The sequence below is a fragment of the Miniopterus natalensis genome, chromosome 6 (assembly GCF_054644295.1).
Source record: "Miniopterus natalensis isolate mMinNat1 chromosome 6, mMinNat1.hap1, whole genome shotgun sequence".
Lineage (NCBI taxonomy): Eukaryota > Metazoa > Chordata > Mammalia > Chiroptera > Miniopteridae > Miniopterus > Miniopterus natalensis.
This window is the reverse complement of record NC_142086.1, coordinates 64575350-64594761: the sequence shown is the minus strand read 5'-3', so window position 1 is coordinate 64594761 and position 19412 is coordinate 64575350. Positions and strand designations below refer to the sequence as shown.

At 39.6% G+C, this 19412-nt stretch overlaps 1 protein-coding gene across 1 annotated transcript in view; it reads right to left on the bottom strand.

Annotated features, from left to right (window-relative positions):
• Positions 1-19412, bottom strand: part of PLD1 (phospholipase D1) — a 120147-nt gene that overhangs the window by 87478 nt on the left and 13257 nt on the right. Inside the window, exons 2-3 of the mRNA XM_087818326.1 lie at positions 759-949; positions 369-496 (exon numbers count right to left, since the gene is read on the bottom strand). Coding sequence (XP_087674452.1) covers positions 369-496; positions 759-918 — 288 coding nt within the window. The 5' untranslated portion in view covers positions 919-949. The remainder of the gene's footprint in view (positions 1-368; positions 497-758; positions 950-19412) is intronic.

The window sequence follows — 19412 nt, the reverse complement described above, 5'->3', positions numbered from 1 at the left end:
GAATTAGGAAAGCTAAACTTTTCCTTGGCTCCTATCTAGCATTCTATGGGGAATGGAATCCACAGTGAACAGAAACAGGAGTGTGGAAGACTAGGTACTTTGCCACTTATTAAACTTCTAAATTGCCTTAAACGCCTTGTTAAAAAAATGTATTTTCCAGGATAGGGAAAGAGACATATGAGAATAAAGACCAAATGGGAAGAAAGCAAGACCTTGAGAGGTGATGAGGACTTGGGAGTGATAAACAAACAAACAAACACACAAAAACAAAAAAACAAAAGCTAAAAGCAGAGGCATAGCTAGGAGGAAGTGAGTGTGTTAATTCGTATATAGTGAGTAACACAAGGTGAGTCCATAAACGCGCTGACCCTTGTTGTAGACGTAAAGCGCTCCACTTCCAGAACTTGGGCTTTTATTGGACAGCCAGAGAGGTATGTCTGAACATTAGGCTCCTTAAATCCTTGAGTCTTATAAATAGCAGAGAAAGGGATATACACTAAAAAATAAAAAAATAAATAAAGTTATTGCAAGAACACAACGATAAGGCAAGAACACATGATATTAGCATAACTCGCCTTTTGCAGGCATCTTTTTTAAGAATCATTAATGTGCAACAAGAAAACAGTTAATGGAACAGTCTCAGCCCAGTGTATGACATCAGCAAGGAAGATCAATCATTTGCCGGTGATTTCAAATCTGTGCTCGGCCAAGCCACCCTGATAAACTCTCTTCCCCTGGCTCAGGCCATCAGTCGTTACCTTCCTGTATCTTGGGGTCGCTGGGAGACACATCGTAGTCCACCTCCTCTCCCTCGAAGTGGAGCTCCCGAGTGTCCAGGTTTTCTATCAAATTACTCATGTCAGCAGCGATTTTCTGCAGCGCAGATATATTTACTGTTGGCTCAGTTTTCAGTGACATGTTGGCCTCGGACAGGGTAAAAGCAAAGGGGCTGGGAGAGAAGAAAAGGGTTACAAGGGCTTATTATTTTGGTCAAATAAAACCCTATTCTACAATTTGAATCCAGGCTTAGATACGGCATATGAATACAAGTCAACTAGCTCTCTGTGAGCCCCAGTTATCTCAAACAACCTCTCAGTTTATTTTCCTGTTTTAACATTTAAAGGATTCCTAGCTTGTAAATTAAATTGGAGTGGGACACTCACTTGTAATCAAGTAAGAAAAAGAAACGCCATATTGAATAAATGTTAACATATCTCTCATCCGATTTTATTAACTTGGATAAGTGAGTTCAGGCTCAAGGGAGATTAGTTTGGGAATGATTATTCAAAGAAAAGGAACTGATTAACCAAATACATGGGAAAAGGGAATATATAAAATAAGCAACTTGAAATATTTTCTAAAGGAAATTTAGGTCCCTTTACAATGATTTCAATATGTAGATTTAAAAATTCTTTTATGATAGCATAACCTTTCTACATTTCCTCTGTAGGTGACATTGCAAGCAAGGTGTAGTCCATCTTTTTGAGGTAGCTTTGGCCATTGCTTTACATGAGTTATAATGATGGACATGTCTTGAAAGGTAATTGATTAGTATACCTATTCTGAAAGATACAAGCGGTGCTAGAATTATACTTCTCTCCTTTTTCTAAGAAAACGGGTTCTATTTCATCCCGACATTTAATAACACAAGTCGTTGCACATCAGTACCCAGGGAAGAGGAGTTCATACAGATTTCATTTTTCACTTAGAATACTGAGATTTAAGCCTTGAGTGCTGTCATCAGAGTTGGATGAAAAATCTGTCTTGCCTGAAATAACCTCTCTGTTACAACCTGGACCTAAAGCAGGAGGGCTCTCGTACCAGTAACTCCTCCATATGTGTTCATTTATTACTGCAAATCACAAACATTTACTGAGCACCCATCATTCACTCTCTGTGAGAGGCAATGAGTTAATATGCACAGATAATAAGGCTGGTCCCTGTGATTAAGGAACGTCTGACGTGGGTGAGGGAAATAAGCTACATAACCCAAATTCATCCCTGGCCTCCTCCAACGACTTGGCCTTCTTAAGAATGGCATGTGCTGAGTGGAAGACAGCCAGGTTCTCTCCTATCAAAAAGCCAGGGGGCTCTATGGAAATGCTAAGAGAGAGCCACTGGCACACTTGAGCAGCATTTATTGTAACTCAACAAGTCTATAAAGCCGACACTGCTATGTCTCTTAGATGGAGATCTTGGCTGAAAATTCAAAGATGGAAGTAGAAGAGAGTGGTTCTGGTTTGGCCAGATATATATAATTAACATAACTAAGTTCTCTGTGAGCTATGTGATCAATCATGTTTCTTTTTCTGTGTTGGCTGAGAGGAAGCCTGGAGCCAAATTTGTGGCCTACTACTAGCAAAATACAGGACTATCCTTGCCTATATCTCTTCCCTTCAACTTTCTCTCCCACTTCTAATTTACATTGTAATAACAAACAGTTGCTTAGCTTCACCTGGCTTAGTGATAATCCTTTATATACATTATTACATTGATCATCTTTGAAGATGACAAGAGTTTGTCCTCCCTCCTTTGAGATAAGGAAACCGAGGCATGGAGGGATTAGGTTAACGTGAGGAAAACTTTGGACAATCTGGCCCAGGTCACATAGGAGAAGGGATCCGAAACCAGTTCTCTCTGACCCAAGAGCTGATGTTCTCAACCTTGGTCTTTATCTTCCTGTATATTTTTTGTAGATGTATAAGTGCCCCTGGAATAGATGGAAATTTTAATAAAACAAATGTTCCAGCAAGGAACTAACTCAAATGGAAAGAATAGGAAATAAATTTCTCTTGCAGCTCAGCAACACAGGATGAAGTCATTTAAACTCTCAGGGCCTTAGTTTCTTTTATAAATTAAGGAGGTTGAGCCATTTCATCTATAGGGTGACTCTAACACTAAAACCCTAACTATAGATAAAAGATACTATAAATGATCCGGCCAGCATGGCTCAGCAGTTGAGCATTGACCTATGATCCAGGAAATCGAGGTTTGATTCCCAGTTGGGGCACATACCCAGGCTGTGGGGTTGATCCCCAGTGAGGGGCGTGCAGGAGGCAGCTGATCAATGCCTCTCTCATCATTGATGTTTCTATATCTCTCTCTCTCCCTTCCTCTCTCTGAAATCAATAAAAACTTATTAAAAAAAAAAAAAAAAAAAGATGCTATAAATTGTTCAGCTTCCCCTTACAATGTAATTAACACAATCCTTCTTCTATCCCAAGAAATTAATGTATGTTAGGCCTCCACTAAGGAGCTGCTGCCTCTAGTCACAATTAAAGTATTTTTTTCCTTCCCTCTCCATTCAACAAACACGTATTAGATGCTGAGCATGAGCCAGGTCTTGCTTTATTTAAAATACAAGTAATAAAAAACTTTCAGAGGAAATGAGACAAGGAAAAATAAGTAAGAAATTACACCATGTCATTGCTGCTTGTGAATTTGTAAGGCCTTTAGGTATTTTCTATTGATTAACCGGTCTTATGATTAACTCTGCCAATGTTCTTAGCATACATAGTAAAGGAAAACAAGGGTTACTCCAAATGACTTTCCCTTCAGACAGAGTGTTACTGTTAAAAATGAATGTTAAAATTAATACATACAGAAACCAGAATAATCTACACATGGTAAATAACTGGAATAAATACTACAGAGTCACTGGATCAAGCTAAAATAAACATCTTATTTCAGATAGAGAGGAAGGAAACATAAACATGTGAAAAACTTAAAGAGAATGAGAAAGAAACAAAGGAATCCTCTTATTTATCCTCAAGTGTTTACTCTGTGCTAAGCACAATTTTAGCACAATTTTTAATACTCAATGATCCTACCTGATATTTATGATTATTCTGAAAGATTTAATAAGTAACTTGTCCAAGGTCAGCCAACTTGTGTCAATGTTGAATTTATAAAGCAGATTTGTCTGGCTGTGAAATCTCATGAACTTGGTTACAGAGGTTCATAATTATTGATTTTATGTTATGGACTTGAATGTCTACAAATTAATCTTTTATATGAAGCTTAAATTCTATAACAACAAAATATGTTCTCTACTTTCATCACTGTATCTTGGAAAAGACCCACCCACAGTCATTACAATTATGGAAACAACATATCCCTACTGCCTCCTAAATTTCTTCTTAGCCTTTTATTTTTATGGTTCAAAATATTTTATAAGATCATGTGGAATTTCACCGAACCCAAAGGGTTTACAGACTTATTCGTGCTTTTTGTGAAGACTTTACCATTTAATAATGAAAAACGAACCAAATTATTTGTCCATCACTGCCTTCACTTGTGTCCACGGTTACTTTGTGTTACAATCCAACTCTTGTATTGCTGGTATCATTCTTAAATATCAAGCTGTAAGGCTGTCTACACGCCTAGCCAAATCTTGATTAATTAGCCCATGTTTTCTTCCATCTAAAATAATCTATATTCGTGGGTGAGCAGCTGCCACAGTTCCAGCCTATCTTAACCAGCAACAGACTTCAGTGTTTACACTTGAGATAATATAATTGATTTTGTTACCTCCTTATAAAATTATACTGCAAGGTTATTATCTTTTGGTACCAAGTAGAGATGGTACCCATGGAGCAGTAACAGCAGCTGTGTTTTATTTCTGTTTGCGTCTGTATCCGGGAAGTAAATAGGGTTTGCTTTTCTTTCTGGTGCTGAATACTAGAATTAAAAATCTTTGCAGGGAACACTTAATTACCTCCAGTTACTCGGTGGCGAAATCAGAGAAATCTAGAGTTTCTCTCTGATCTTAATTTTCAAAATGATTGCAAAGTAGAACATCAAAGGGAGCAGATATTTTCCCTTCTAGATAGCACATACATAAACATTGCCTTAGACAAAATACAATAATAATATTATCAACCATAACTATTAATATTAAAATAAAGATTAGCATTAGCTAATATTGCCTGAGTTTGTACTATATGCCAGGCACTATATAAAAAAAATTAAATGCAGGATCTCATTGAATCCTCACAACAATCTTACGAGTTGGGTCCCATTGTTACCCCTGTTTTTAAGATGAGAAGCTTAGAGAGAGTGGGCAACTCGCCCAGGGCTACTCAGCTGGGAGGTGAGAGAGCTCGACCCACGCTGGTTGATCTGACTTCAAAGCCCAGCTGTTTACCCAGCCAGAGGTGGAACTGGGATATCAGGAGGGTTGGACGCCAGATGAGTTTACTCCTTAATTGACATACACTTGGAATAAAACAATTCAAAAGAGAACAACAACAAAACTCAACATTCATTCTGTGGAAATAACTGTGACTTACTTCTTGCTTTCCATTAGAAAATAACATGCGAAGTTCCCCACAGTTTTTCAGTATGTTATTTGTGCTTACCAAGAGAAATAAATATAATGGATTTCTAAACCAAAAGTCACATCTTAATGTATGAATGTAAAATAAATTATAATTAGATCATTTAAAACCAAACTGAGTCATGGGTATTTCTTGTTTTCCCATTTTTCATTATGATGAAATTAACTGGTGGAACCATACGCCATCACCTCCCCAAACACATTATATAGCCATGATTTGTATAGAACTGACTTGATGCTCCCTGAAATGCAAAATTTATAAATGTGGATTCAAGTACTAAACTCAATCTCTAGTGATATAATAAGCCTTGGATAAATATTTCTTGAGTTTAGCTGACTTTGAATAAAGTAAATGATATCATATTTTACATTCCAGATTACATATTATGAGAAAATAACACATTGAAAAAACGACTCCTGGATCTTGGATCTTTGAGGGGTTTTTTAAAAAAAGAACATCAGCCCGGCCGGGCGTGGCTCAGTGGTTGAGCGTCAACCTAGGATCCAGGCAATCAGGGTTCGATTCCCAGTCAGGGCACATGCCCCGGGTTGCAGGTGCAGCCGATCAATGACTCTCTCATCATTGATGTTTCTATCTCTCTCTCTCCTTCTCCTTTCCTCTCCCTGAAGTCAATAAAGATATATAAAAAATAAAAAAAGAACATCAATTCCACAAATATCAGTGGAGAGCTTCCTATGAGCCTTGGACAGATAATAACATGTCAGTGATGTAGGGGACAGGTCAGATGACCTAGGTTCATTATATCCTTATTATCAGTGTAACCTGGGCAGCTAACAACCTCCAGGGTTCCAACCTCTGTTCTACAAAATGGACGCAGTATAGACTTGTCATTATTTATTTGGTTCCAAGAGACAGAAGTTTGAATACCAAACACTATCTTCCCTCTGGGCTTCATAGCTAATCTGATGTTGAAGCCACCAGAGCCCAGCAAACTCCCACTTACTTATCCTTCTTTCCTGGTTGCCTATCAGAGTCTCCACTTGCCTAACACTGACACTGCTTTTCTCCCCGAGGTGTCAAGATTGGACATGATGGTGCTAAATAATCTGGACTCACTGGGTCCACAGAACAGGAGTGGGAGCCCATGTTCTCTCTTTTCCCTGGCTAAAAACAAAAACAAACCTATAATTACATAAAGCATTTTTAGCATGAAATCATTTCTGGGTTCTCATGATTTTGCCTAAACCCTTTGACCTCCTTGGTTGGCATTTATTCTCTACCCTGAGCTTTCTTAGTCATTTCCTTTGATATGACCTTTGGTTAAATATCACCCTATTTGCAGTAGCAACCAACTTATTCTAGTTCATCTTAGTCATATCTTTGAATTCAAACAGATGTTTTATTTCCTGAGGCAAATCCAAATGTTAAGGGAAATTGAGGTCTATTTCAAGTATGGGTGGATAGGAACATGTTATGTTATTTATGAAGTGCCTACTTTGGGCCAGTCATTGAACCCACATCACTTCTAATTCTCACAACAATCTCATTTAGACTCAAGGCTGTGGAGCCACAGCAGCTTCCTGAGGCTGTACCTTGTGAGGGGTGGGGCTGATCCCAGTGTAGGGGCCTCCTGGGATGGCTCTGTCTCACCTGTCTCTCTGGCCTCTGCCACTGGCTCAATGGAAATCTGCATCACCACCACTCTCACCTCTTTTCCTAATACCACCAGCCATTTTTATCCTTTCTGGCTAAGGACAGAGCTTTGGCATGATACAGCTCTTCAGGAGCTACTGTGACTACAGTGCCTAGGCTCCACCCACCTTTGGCGAGACTCACAAAGGCACTGGCTTACCCTGAGACTTCTGAATTCAGAGAAAATGTTGGAACCTGACTTCCTTGGGAGTTGTGTGTGTCTAGGGGGATGGAGGATGGGGAACCAACACAATCTGTGAGAATGAAGGTGTTAAAAACCTGGCAGATGTATGCCTCTCCCTTCCCTCCTTGCCTGACTGTGGTGAGCACACTGGTTCCACACAGCCAGTCTGGAGGTTATCCTTTGTGACCAAGCAACTAGCTGATTTTTGTGACACTACGGCCAGCCAGTTAATGCACTGCCTTGCATATGTCCCTGCCTCTCTTCTCCTTTCACTCTTGCTGTTCCCAGTAAAGCTTATCTTAGCTCAGGCTCTATTATCCAGGAAACTTGGGCTAGGATAGTGTTGGAACCAGCATGGACCACTGGACCATCTGCCTCCTGCTGAAATCCATTTTGTGCTAAAGTTAATAATAAAAATCAAAAGTAAACTCATATAGTACTTATTATGTTCCAGGTAGAGAACCAGGTGCTTTGTGTGCATTAACTCAACTGCCCTTGCAACAGCCATATGAAGAGGGTACTATTCTTATCCCCCTTTTTAAAAAAATATGTCTTTATTGATTTCAGAGAGAGGAAGGGAGAGGGAGAGAGAGAGAAACATCAATGATAAGAGAGTCATTGATCGGCTACCTCCTGCATGACCCACATTGGGGATCGAGCCCAAAACCCAGGCATGTGCCCTGACTGAGAATCGAACTGTGACCTCCTGGTTCATAGGTCGATGTTCAACTTCTGAGCCATGCCTGGCTGGGCTCTTATCCCTTTTTATAGACAAGGAAACAAGGACACAGACAGGGTAAGTGACTTGTTAAAGGTCACACAGCAATGTGATGGGATTCAACTCACTAGTTTGCTCCTATTTTTGCCTTAACTAACGACAAAGTCATTTTTGTGCTCAGTTTCCTCATCTAAAGACGGAAATTAATAAGCAGTTGTCTGTGTTGTGGACTTTACAACAGATACATTATTATAAGAAAAACTACTCTTTCAGCATCATTAAGTGTCAGAGAAAATAAAACAATCTAAGCCATCCAACCATGTGATAAAAACTCAGCCCAGATGCTAAGGGTATTTGGGGAGGATTCTGAGCCAATCTAAGTAAGATTTGTTCCTGCCTCTATGAATGACAATGCACATATAAACATTTGTATTTGAGAGAAAACATGGGGGGAGGGAGGCTCTTGATTCCAAAGTTTGTTAATAAGTTTATCAGGTATGATGAGTAAGAGACTTGTACAACCACTGGATTGACTTAAATCAATAAGGATCCCAAAGGAAAAATTCTGCCTTATAAAAAAATTTTCTCACTAAGGGAAACTTAGACCACCAATGACTCAGTGGGTGAGCAATATATGAACAAAATAAATATTTTTTCCAAGGTAGAGTTAATCTATATTAAAATGACTTTAAGGTCTTTGACTTTTGGTCAAGATGGTGGAATAGGTAAACACTGTGCTCACCTCCTCCCAAGACCACATCAAAATTACATCTAAACTACAGAAAAACCATCAATGAGGACTGCCTGAAGTCTAACTGAATAGAAGTCCTATAACTAAGACTATACAGAAGAAGCCGCTATGCCAAGAAATGGCTGTGGATGAAAAGATAAACAGCCCCAGGATTCTTTTAAATATCTTCATGGGGCCCAGCCGGGCATGACTGAGAGGTTGAGCATTGACCTAGGACACAGGAGATCACGGTTTGATTCCTGCCCCTTGGCACATGCCTGGGTTGTGGGCTCGATCCCCAGTCAGGGGCATGCAGGAGGCAGCCCTCTCATCATTGATGTTTCTATCTCTTTCCCTCCCTCTCCCTTCCTCTCTCTGAAATCAATAAAGATATATTAAAAAAAAAAAAAAGAACCAAGATATGGAAGAAACCTAAGTGTCCATTGTAGACAAATGAATAAAGAAGAGGTAGTACATATAGACATGCGATTTCATTTGGCCATAAAAAAGAATGAATTCTTGCCCTCTGTGACATGTATGGACCCAAAGGGTATTATGCTAAGTGAAATAAGTCAGACAGAGAAAAACAAATACCATAAGGTTTCACTTATATGTGGAATCTGAAAAACAAACAAACTTGTAGATAGAACATTTTGGTTGTTGCCAGATGGGGGGGAGTTTGGGGGAATGGGTGAAAAAGAAGGGGGGATTAAGATGTGCAAGTTGCCAGTTATAAAAACAGCCACAGGGATGTAAAGCACAGCATAGGGAATATAGCAAATAATATTGTAATTACTATGTATGGTGTCAGGTGGCACTAGCCTTATTGGGGTGATCACTTCATAAGTCATATAAATGTCTAATCACACTATGTTGTACACCTGATACTAATATAATATTGTGTGTTAACTGTAATTGAAAAATTTTCTTTCACTGGCTCAGAATACTAAATAAAGATTATTTTTCATTGAACACAATGTTACTTTTGAACAAAAACATGTTGATCACAATGCTAAAGATATTAATTCAAGGGTTTTAATATAATCATTACTATTACTGATTCTTTTTCTTAATACTGATCTTTGCATCTTATGATGTTAGTTCCATTTAGCTAGAAGAACCTATGTTCCCTCATATAGACTCTGTTAAACATTAAAATTCTTTCCAATTATTTAAATTCTGATTCCTTTTTTCACTTTCCTCCAAAGGAATGAGCAATCTCCATTAGTGTGTGTTTAATTAACATAGAGAGTGTTTTCAATGATAATCCATGAATTTCACCTATGAGAAGAATGAAACTGGCAAACACATCTGTAAACTCCTCTAGACATTCTCCAGTGCTAATGAGCTCTCAAATTTTGACACAGCTTCTGGTAAACACTGCAAAGTCTCAACTTTTTATCTATGTGTATACTTAGGCAGCAGAGCTTGGGCTATATTAGATGCTGAAATAACATCAGTTGCTCCTATGCTCTCAGCTGTTCTAAGAGCTACCAGCTCTGTGCATCATCCATATATCCATACCACAACTCAGTCCCCTCCACAGTACGGGAATTAGCAGCCAGAGTTGCATTCTGGGGATGGTCTGATGTTGCTCACTATAGAAAACACAGCTTCAAACATCTAGAAACAAAATGAATTAAACTGATGTAGTTGCTCCCTTTCCCACTATAAACACAAAACTGCTGAATAAATTGTAATCATTTTTAGAAAATACTTAGTGAAGCGTTAAAGCAGAGACAGGAGCAACAAAAATAATAATGAAGGAATGCTTTCAGTCTCCAAGAATGAAGAAACAAATTAAAGCCAGATGGATATACTGGAACTGAAGCAGAAGAGGCCCAAAGGGTTTTGATCTTTGGTCTGGGATTACTTTTTGTCCCCATATGACTGTTAGAAGACATGATCTCAATACTATGGGAAGCTGGGGCCTGGAAGTGAGACTCCTACAAACAAATTAAAGCCTCCAAGAGCTATACTATCTGTATAAAAGGGACTAGAGAAGTATACCCAGCAGCCCTGGGAAGGAACTGCATGGAATTGTGGTAACTACAAAATAAAAATTTATATAAAAATTACCCAGGATCACAACTTCTGGCTTTCAGTAATACAGAAGGTGTTGCTCTTATTAAATCAGCCATCCCACAGATGAAAACTATAAATTCTGGACAAAATATAAAAAGTAACTGCCTAAAGAACAATTAAAAGTAAGCAGAAACTGGGAGGGAATTAATATTTGAAAGAAAGAAATGTCACTGCTTTTGTCTAAGGCAGACCCAACCCATGCCAAGTTGGGTGACTAAAAGAGAGAAAATCGTGATCTTACTGGATTGAAGAGCCACAGAACAGGTCTCACGGCTATTACAACAGCTGAAAAGTGAAGAAGTGAAGTGGAAGTCCTGGAAAAAAGAGAGCCACATGGGGGAAGCATAAAATTCTGCATAGGCTAAGCATTGAATCGTGTAGGCAAGGGGCATGCTGCTCCAAGGCAACTCTGACAGTACTAAAATTACTTCAACAGAGATTCCTGTTGCCATTCACCATGGGAAATATAGAGTTTGTAGTATGAACCCAGCCAAGTTAACTGCCTACTTAAAAAAAAATCCACAATAACACAAACAAAAAACTCTCGAAAGAAACATAACTGAATCCAGAGCTTCTGCAATATATTAGTCACATGTAACCTAACTTAATAGACACAGAAGAAACAGAAACATGTGATGCGTTCTGAAGGTAAATGGCTATTGATGAAGACCCATCCTGAGATGTTGAAATTATCTGACAAGAATTTTAAAGCAACTATTATAACATGTTTAAGGGTATAAAGGAAAATCCTTTTGATAAATAAACAAATAGAAAATCTCAGCAGAAAAAAAGATTCATTAGACGGGCTTAACATCAAAATGTCAATGACAGAAAGAGCCAGTAAACTTGAAGACAGATCAGTAGAAATGATCCAATCTGAAGAACAAAGGGGAAGAAAGATTTCTAAAAAATTAACTGGGCCCTCAGTGACCTATGTAACAATATCAAAAGATCTAACATTCATGTAATTTGAGTCCCAGGAGGACAGGCTAGAGAGAAAATGAGGCAGAAAAAACCCTGTGAAGAAATAATGGACAAAAGAGTTCATTGAATTCGGTGAATGAATTTACAGATTGAAGAAGTTTGGTAACTCCCAAGCAGGAATAAATACAGAGAAAATTACATTAGGCTCATTAAAGTCAAGCTGCTGAAGTATAAAGAAAAATCTTAAAATCAGCCAGACAAAAATGACTTACTACATTCAGGAGAACCATCCTAATGACCATTAAACTCTCATTAGAAACAAACAAAGGTTGTAAGACAGTGAAACAACATCCTGAAACTCAACAAATATCAAAGTGAATAAATATATGTTGCTTTTCCCAAATTAATCTACTAATTCAAGTTTATTTCCCTCACTGTCAAAAGTTGGCATACACCAATGTTAGCCATGCCTGAGGTTAGTTCAACATCCAGTAAAAAGATAAAGTTAAATGGGTTCATAATGAAACAGAAAGTAGATGTGGCCTCTCTTGAGACAAATTAACTCCTTAATTTGTAGGGCCTTAATGCTCTAATGGTTCTTGTCTATAAAGTTGCGGTTTCCATCACTAATGGTAGTGATGCCCAGGTAAGAAAACCAGACATCAAAACTGATATCATATTTACTTTTGCCTTCCTGGAAGAGCTATTAAAATTGCTTCAATTAAACTTTTAAAACAAGAGGGCCTTAATATATTTATTTTAAAACGTCCCCTCCTTAGCACTGGGTAATCAACCTCTTCAAGTTAGGAAGTCCCTTTCCTTATTCTAAGAATCCAAGCATTTAAAGTATAATGAAGCTCAATTCACAAATTACTCAAAATACAGAAGTACAGGTAATAATAAATATTACTAAAATTATAACTAACACATAGCATTTTACATCTTTACCAATTGTCCTCTACTTTATCTCATTTGACCTTCAGAATACTCTATAAAGGAGGTATTACTGTCACTTCCACAGCAGAGGTGAGTAAACTGAGGCACAAAGAGAAGAGGAGAAGGATCCTGTGCCAGGCCATTTGGTTACGGTGGCCAGTGGGGCCAGGGCTCAGACCCGAGTCCTAGTGAAATGAAGGAGAACAGATATTTCAGACTGAAAACAGATACATAGCCTTCCTATTGGGAAAACACTTGAGCCACTGGCTCCAGCTATGACCTGGATCTAAGTTGAGAGGTAGTGTAGTGAAGTCATCTGGCTACCTGAGTTTTTACCTCCATTCTACCACTTACTAGCTGTGTAAACCTAGACTTAACCTCTCTGTGACTCAATTTCCCAATCTACAAAATGGGGAGAGTGATAATGTTGTGAGGGTTAATTTAATTAACACATAAAATGCTAAAAATAACACCTGGCCCAAAGTAAATCCTATGTACATGCTAGCTGTGATTGCTATAAATTGGCCTTCTTACTTTTAAAGAGCAAAACAAAGTTAATAATGCAGCCAAAAAGTTCCTCAAGACTAAGAAATACTTGCGAGACCATTGCCCAATTTAAATTCTACTGATGGTAGCAGTCTTCAATAAGCCATTTGAAAAAAACAGTGGGTATATTTTTAATTTCTTTAAGCAAGATAGGCAAAAATGCCCCTCTTTCAACAGACAACTTTCTTTAATATCTTCCTTTTACTTAGATTGGTTCCTTTTATACTTCTTGATTTAGGACTCATGTTTCTCTCTAGACCTATCCTTATAATATTTATGCTACTAAAAGTAATTATACTATGAACTTACCATTCCTTATTTCATAGTTTCACTTACAAAGATTTTATAGGAAATTCTTACCAACTTTATAATATATCATAATACTATAGAAAATGACAACAAACCATCTGTATATTATTCCAATATTTCACCTCCATTTGCTCACTCTTTTAACATCATGACCAGTAGAGTCACTTCTACATAGATATGTGGCAGAGATATGTGAAGATGCTATTCCTTGACTCAAAAAACTACAAAGTTGGCCCCTTCAAGCTGCCCTTCTGACACACGGGCACTCATGCGCGCAAACGCGCACACGCGCACACACACACACACACACATACACACACACACACACACACACACACACACACGGCTAGACCTAGCCCAAGCTCACTATTACAACATTCAAGGCACTTTCCGATTGGGCTTCAAAATGCCTTTATAGCTCAACCTCCTACTCAAATTCCACTCATTGGCTACTGTCTGGTCAAACTGGTCCTAGGGATCGAGCCTGACTCTGATCATGCCTTGTATCCAACTTCCAATCTGCAGGAAATACATAGGACAGAGGGACACGCTGAACTGCAACATGAGGATGCAATCGGCAAAATCCACACAATGGGCAAACTCTACAGGTAAAACGACCTGCATTCTTCAACAGAAAAATTATAAGGAAAAGAAATGGATACAAAGGAACCTGTAGATTAAAAGTGGCTTAAAGTCCATATCAAATAAGAAAATGATAAAACAGGCAAGATTAAGCTCTAGTGTCTAGGGATATACACTCAAGTGACAAAACTATAAAGAAACACAAGGGCAGTGATGATTGTGGGCATCAGAGGCCTGGCACTGCGACAGGACATGTGGGAATGGCATCTGGAATGGCTGACATAAGTCTGTTTCTTGACCTGAGCCGAGGTTACACGAGTGTTTGATTTATAATTATGCCCTAAGCTGTATATTTGGCCCTGGTCTTCTCCCCACTCATGCATCTTCTATTACTTTAAACAGCCCCTCCTCTACTTCTCTGCATGATGAGACTTTCCATGCTTCCTCTTGCTAAAACTTTCCTGGCTTGCCTCCACTCATCCCCCAAAAGCAGAGGTAACATCTTTCTTGACTAAACTTCTCAGCGCTTGGCTTCTAAGTCTTTGGTGGCATTTGTATTTCAGAGGTTTGGGGGCATGCCTCATGTCCTCTGTGATATTGTAAACTTTTGGGTCATTCCCATGGATATACACAGTAAACACTCAAACTCTTTGCTGGATTTAAAAAAAATACTAATCAATTAGAGATTAGGTGACAACTTTGAATCTACTGGGCTTACCCTGTTACGAGATCCCCATCTTCAACCCCCACCCAATCCATCCTTACTCCTTTGGCTTATCTGCAACCAAGGTACAGACCCTGAGTACCCACCTGGGTAAGGTGGGTTCTTACTCCTGGCTCTGCCTCTTATTAGTCTTGTAACTAGTAACCTCTTGTTTTACTTTATTCTGGGCCTCGCTGAGCCTCAGTTCTCTCATCTGTAAAACAAGGCTAATCTTACCTAATAGGATGGTAAAATATTTCATGTAAAGTACTTAACCCAGGACCTGACACAAAGTAAGAACTCAATGCATAGTTGATATTATAAATATTATGGTTACTATTAGTATCATTAATAGGAAATCATCAAACACTGATACTCTAGCCAAATGAAGTGAAAAAAATAAAACATTGGCAACAGACATGTTTACTAAATGACAAACTAAGAGTGAAAAGTAGGAAACTCAATGCATTTGTCATTCCTTTGGTAATTCCATTATACAAATCCAACATTTTTTGCTATACTGAAATTATCTCTTTGCAACTCCTTCACTCTTACTGACTTGGGAGCTCCTTGGTAACTGAGAATGGCCATGTTTTGAACTTGTGTCCAGACTCTCCAATCCCATCCCCATGACTAGCATCACTATGTGATCACAGCCCTCTTTCTCCTCTGAGCCTGTATGCAGCCTCCACATTCTTCTAACCTCTGTACTTCAGGGCCTTTACGCTCCTTGTCATCTCTGAAAGAAATCAAGTCTGATCTATTTCATGTCTTTAGCATTTGTTGAGAAAAAATTAATTAAATGAAGAAAGTGAATCACACCATCAATGGGCACTCTTTTACCACGTGTGTGTGTGTGTGTGTGTGTGTCTGAGAAGAAATAGAAGCTAATGCAATCCAATTAAATAAGCTTGTATGGCACATGTATTTGCTGGCAGACACCAAGTAAGAACTGAGGATACAATCTTTAGACTGATGAAACCAGGATGCACCATCTGGTCAGTAACATCTACGACACATGATAACCTCCATATTCATGTGGTCCAACCCCCTTCAATGCACTGACAAGACAGAGTCCCAGGATGACCCAGAGAAAGCAGAGGCGATTCTAGAACTCTTTTGTACTCTGCATGCTCACACATGTCTGTTTCAGGAGCAGATTTTCCCCCCATATAATGCAGCTTTGGGCCACATCCAAAATGTGTAAGAAGGACAACCAGACAGGCAGGATAAACTACTTTTGTCTCAGCTGCTGCCAGACTCTGCTCAGCAGGTGTGGACAGGCTGCCAGCCTCGCTGGGAAAGAACTCGTTTAGTTCTTGCGCAAGAAATCGCCACTCCCATGAATGTGACTAAGGAACAGAGCTATTCCAGTGACACCTGACTCTGCGACATCTGGATCGCATCAATGCTAATGAGAAATGGCAAACTGAAAGACAGCCTGTCAAACTTCAGTGAACTGGAGAGAGGCAGTAGGTACCAGCCAGACTGGCAAGTCAGCTTGCTTTCCAGTCAGGCTGCATTGTGGGGTTTCTCAAATGACTCAGGATGATGGTAAATCATTCAACAGGTATTTACTGAGCAACCACAATGTGCTGAGTACCGTGCTGGGCTCTGGGGATACAAACGGCCCCATTCATTTTACTGCACTGTGAAAAGAGGGGCTTTAGGGAAGGAATTCTCTCATTACTCCTCTCCTTACCCTGTGTATTTGCCTCCTTCCCCAACAAAACACGAGAAGAGGGCTCCGTCTCCCACCTCTCCCATCTTCCATCTGTGTTTGTTTCCAACCCTCCTCTCAACACTCCATTAATCAACTTCCTTATCAACCTCTCCTGCTCTCCTGTTTTTTTCGTATTACCATGAAAACATTCTCAAGCATCTCAATTACATGTATATTCCCCTCTACCTCTCAATTCTCTCTTGCTGTGACTTCATAGTCAAGCTTTAGAAGATATTATGTTTCTTTGCTGAGCTGAACTGAACCAAACACGCTCCATGCTCTCTGACCTCTCAGCCTTCCAATGGGCTGCTCCCTCTCCGCTTTGCCTTCCTCTGGTTTCCTTCTTTGTCTAATTAACTCCTATCATTTATTCAGATTTGTCTCAAGGCCACCTCCTCCAGGAATCCTCCCCTGACCTCCCAGGCTGTTTAGATGCCTCTCCTCAGTGCTTGTACAGCATCTAGTTAAGTTCATTGAGAGCATTCCTTGCCAGTTGGCCTCTGTCTCCCTAGAAGACTGTCAGTTCCCCAAGGGAGAGGTCATCTCTAGGTCCTTAGTTCCTAGTGACTACTGAGCTCTCAGTAACCGTTTGTGGACCAAATGAGAAATGGATACATATGAGTAAGTCCTAGAACAACTCACAGTATGGGCAAAACAGGGAACCTGTGCATAATGCTTTCTAGATTACAAGACATTTTTCACATGTACATTTGGTTTTCCTAATCCTATGGGGCAAACAGCATTATTTTTAATTCTCTTTTCAGCTGAAGAAGCAATGATTCAAAGTGATTAAGAGGTCCAACCAGGGTCATACTGTGTAAGAAGTTGGTGTAAGACTTAGATTCTGACCTTGAACTTCACATTCCCTGCTTCCTCCATTCCCTACAAAGTCCTCTCTTCCTATTCAGATGTACAAAATACTCTCTAAACTCTCTGCAGCAAAACCTGGTATCTGGAAACTCGTCTGCTTGCCTTGTGCGTAACCAAACTACTTATTAGAAGGAAAGTAAATGATTTCCATTTAATTTTAACAAAGTAAGTAAATCTAGAAAAGGAAATAATACAGGTAAAACAACAGAGATACCACTTCCACCTTCCTTCGGTGAGGTGGATGACCATAAATTATACATTCCCACCAAACCTGCAAAACATCTCAAAAATAAGGCTCATGATGAAATGGCAACAGATCTTCCCTGTGTCTCCCTCATTATTAAAGCCAGGAAATCACCATCCATCTGGTGGAATAGCAGTGAAAGGAGCTTTTATCCAAGAACACCTTTGATAGGCAGCAACTACTGAATCTCCGACAAGCTGTTATTAATACTCCCTCAGCCCCTCCAAGCCTCAAGCCTCTGTTCACCCAGCCGGCAGCACATGATCCATCACCCTAACTCCTCTCTTGCTGAAAACCTCCATTGGCTTGTCCCATTGTCCTTACATTGCAGTCATCTGGAAAAACTCAATCCTGGGCTAATCCAACTATCTGTCTTCTTGGCTCTTACCCCCAGGTTTCGAAACATAAATGCAGAAAAAGCATTCAACTGCGTGGACTAGTGTTTATGGACTCCAACCTCAGCTGAGCCTGTCCAGCTCTCTCTCATCCCCTTTTCAAGGCCAACTTCTTAATAAAGTTGTCTGCTTCCTCCTTATAGCTCATCACTCCTCCCTCATTCCTCAACCCACTGCAGCTGGCTTCCACCTCTACACCCTACTAGCTTTCCCAAGTGCATAACCACTGAATATTGTGCAATCCCTCCCCATTCTTACCTCACTTAAACCTTTCTGTTGCACAGCCCTTGTCTCCATTCTTCTTAAGAGTCTCTTCTCTTGACTTTCCTGTTTCCACATGCCTCTAGTTTTCCTACTCTGTCTTCTCTGGCCACTGAGATGGAATCTTCTTTGAAGCTGTTCTACTCAACATTCACATGGCAGTGTTCTTCAGGGTTCATTCTTTCCCACTCTGCCTCACCACTCAGGATGATCTCACTCATTCTGATGGTTATAATATGTGCTGATGTTTCCTTTCCTTGGTGTTTCTATGGCTCCCAGGTGATGCTCCATTGAGTGTACTCCCTTCTACTTGGCTTCTGTGTCCCTTAAAAGGCTAGGAACTCCCTGAAGGCAGAAGCTGTCTCTGCATTCCCAGTCACTAGTGTCTACTGGGCTTCCAGGAACTGTTTCCAGCCCTGTTCTTTTCCCTAAGCTTCAGCTCTATATAGCCAAGTGCCTGTGAACTTTCCCATTGGGTGCACTTATTAATACGCTCAAAATAGAATCCATCATCTTCCAAAGTCCAAAACATTTTCTCTTCCTATGTTTCCTTCCTGAATGAATTGAAAATATCATCTACCCAGCTGCATAAGCCAAATCCTGGAACTCATCCCTAGCAATTGTCTTTCCCTAATTCTCTCTATCCAGTCAAGTAATAAGTCCTGCCAAATTCTAAATATCTCTTTAATGTAAGCACTATACTTTATCTCCGTAACTATGGCAGGTTGGAGGAAACAAAAGAAAGTGGAGGATAGCCGGGCATAGGATACAGGGCAGGTGATTTGGAGGCATTTTGACTTAACTCAAAGTCTCCACTAACCACCTCCCATCCCTGCTCTTGATGCTGGAGGCTGGATCTACAAAGCATTCAATAACGGTAAGTTTGGGCTGCCCAAAATAAGATTTTGTAGACTAAGTAACATCCCTTTCAACTGGTTATTTTCTTATTACCCAGATAAACAATGGTGTTCTTTCACAAATAAAACAGATACAGGGCTAAATAGAAAACTGGTTCTGCTCTCTTTATAAAGTCACTATAGTGAGCGATGATCCCCAGAGGAGTTTCAGCTGTGTGAACTAAGGCTTTAATGGGACCATCAGAGTTCAGTTCTGTCGCATTTGAGAAACAATGCACTATTTCAGGTAAACAAGCTAAACTGGGTGTTTGTGGAGAGTGAGGGTTAGGGAGAAGGAAGGACAGAGGAGTAAT